Raw genomic sequence first — 2,523 nt, forward strand, 5'->3', positions numbered from 1 at the left:
TAGGATCGCGAACACGCTAGAGGGGGTGAATAGCGTGTTGTCGCTTTTCGAACTCGTTCATTTTTCTATCAAAGCACTTGCAGCGGAATTAGTAAACAAAGCACAGAGACAAACAAATTTTTACTTGGTTCCTAACCCCCCAGGGTTAGTACATCCAAGGCCTATGTACGGGAGGCACCCATCCACTAGTGGTCTCCTTTCTGAACCTTGTTCGGAGGCGGAGAAACCCGTCTTACAGTCCGTATAAAAGAAAATAATAAATAAATTAAAGGACAAGTAAGTAAGAATAAACTAAAACTTGTTTGTCGATCTGAAAAATCCTGAGCGCCACACACTCCTCCTGAATCTTCCCTGGTTGCAAGATTCTGGCCTCGTTCGCGTTCAACAACACCACTAAATGAAGAGGAGAACTTTTAGATTGATTGCTCTTGAATGTGCACGTTGCCTCTCTTTTATAGGGCACTCGAGTTGACTCAACTGGGATCTGATTCGACTCCAGGATCCTCTTTCTCCGGGAGCCAGGTCAAATTTCTGCCGCTCGAGTCGACTCCACTGTTGCTTGAGTCGACTCAAACTTAAGTCGACTCCAGTCCACCTTGAGTCGACTCCAGTAACTTTTTTCTCAGGTTTGAAAGGTCTCTGAGAGAGCTTCGAAACACATCCAACCTTGCCTCGTTCTGAGTCCCGAGTCAAAAGTTATGACCTGTTGAAGTTGGACTCATCATGTGCTGCCCCTGCATCATGGTTCCTACAAGACAAGCATGCAAAGAAAACAACACAACCTGGGTCTAACTTTAGATTTCTATCGAAATCCTGGGTTAGTCTGACACCTACCATCCCAATCCAGGAATGCGCCCTTACCCACTCCACTCAGGAGAATTCACCTTAGTCAACCAAGTCCTCCTTACTTGTTGGACTTTTGCTCAGCTCTATCCTCAGCCCCTAGGATTTGTGCTGTGGCTCGGTCCTCTCTGACCAGCCCAGACTTCTACTGCGACTCGATCTTTCATATCAGTCCAGACTTCTGCTGCGACTCGGTCCTCTAGACCAGCCCAGACTTCTGCTACGACTCGGTCCTCTAGACTAGCCCAGACTTCACCTAGTGCTTCGACTCTGCCAAGACTTCCACTTGATCCCCCAAACCAGGACTTGCTCATGCCTAGCCATAACTAGGACTTTCCCTTGCCTAGCTTCACTTACTAGGACTTCTCTTGCCCAATCTTCCATATCAAGACTTCCACTACCTAGTTTAACCGACTAGGTCTTCTCGCTAGTCATCTGGTCTGACTAGACTTCATTCACTTCATCCAAACATCAAGTTTTGTTTGGATCAACTCCTTGGTTAAACTGACCAGATTTAGGTATATTGTCAAACATCAAAACCCTAGGAATATATACCTGAGGCAGAAGTCTCACTTCTTTTCTTCTTTACTTCCTTAAGGTAGAGTTTGCAGTTCCTCTTCCAGTGTCCAGTCTCACCGGAGTGGAAGCAGGTTCCTTCCTTGGGCACCCCTCCTTTGGGCTTCGATGTAGTAGATTTGGCCTTGCCTTTAGCTTGGGTCTTACCCTTGCCTTTGGGCTTCCATTTACCTTTGCCTTTATTTACCATTAGTACATTACTAGTCTTGGTCTTCTTGAGATTGGGTTCAGCAGTTCTCAACATGCTGAGCATCTCAGGCAGAGGCTTGTCAATTTCGTTCATGTTATAGTTCATAACAAATTGACTATACCCTTCCGGCAATGATTGCAGGATAAGGTCAGTGGCCAATTCTTGACCCAGTGGAAATCCTAGTCTTTCAAGGTTCTCGACATACCCAATCATCTTGAGTACGTGAGTTCCTACAGGAGTTCCTTCTTGCATCTTGCATGCAAATAGGGCCTTAGAAACCTCAAACCGCTCGTGCCTAGCTTGCCCTTGATATAGTTGTTTTAGGTGCTCAACCATATCATGTGCATCCATATTCTTATGTTGCTTCTGAAGCTCAGAGTTCATGGTGGCAAGCATTAGACATGACACATCTAATACATCATCCTGATGCTTCTTGTAAGCGTCTTTCTCCGCACGAGTGGCGGTAGTAGCGGGTGCTTCAGGAAGTGGTTGCTCTAGGACGTACAGTTTTCGTTCTTGTTTGAGGACGATCCTCAAGTTCCTGTACCAGTCAAGAAATTTACTCCATTGAGCTTGTCCTTCTCAAGGACAGATCGCAGAGAGAGAGTATTTGACGTGTTAGATGACATGGTGATGTCTAGTCATGAATGTGGCCAAATGTATTTTTACCCACACTACTAGCTCCTAACCAAATAGCTACAAATTCATGTGGACAAGATCCACATCATACCTCATCTTGAGTTAGCTTTGGCTAATCGCCTAAGACTTAGTATGATAAGTAGGCAATATTTTGCCAATTACATCTTATGCAACTCTTAGAAATATAGGATCAAGATCCACATTACACATCATCTTGAGTTAGCTTTGGCTAATCGCCCAAGATTTAGTGTAATTGTTCTCTTACCCATTCTTCC

General features: G+C 44.9%; 1 protein-coding gene across 1 annotated transcript; it reads right to left on the reverse strand.

The window, feature by feature from the left end:
* Positions 1 to 1,416: 1,416 nt before the first annotated feature.
* Positions 1,417 to 1,822, reverse strand: LOC141819350 (uncharacterized; the record flags this gene model as incomplete). Its single annotated transcript, XM_074706681.1, has 1 exon — positions 1,417 to 1,822. A coding segment is annotated over exon 1 (406 nt), but the record flags the coding sequence as incomplete, so codon positions are not given.
* Between the last annotated feature and the right edge of the window lie 701 nt (positions 1,823 to 2,523).

The sequence above is a fragment of the Curcuma longa genome, unplaced genomic scaffold (assembly GCF_044706935.1).
Source record: "Curcuma longa cultivar G26 ecotype Majalengka, Jawa Barat unplaced genomic scaffold, ITB_CL_G26_1.1 contig_4081, whole genome shotgun sequence".
Classification (NCBI taxonomy): domain Eukaryota; kingdom Viridiplantae; phylum Streptophyta; class Magnoliopsida; order Zingiberales; family Zingiberaceae; genus Curcuma; species Curcuma longa.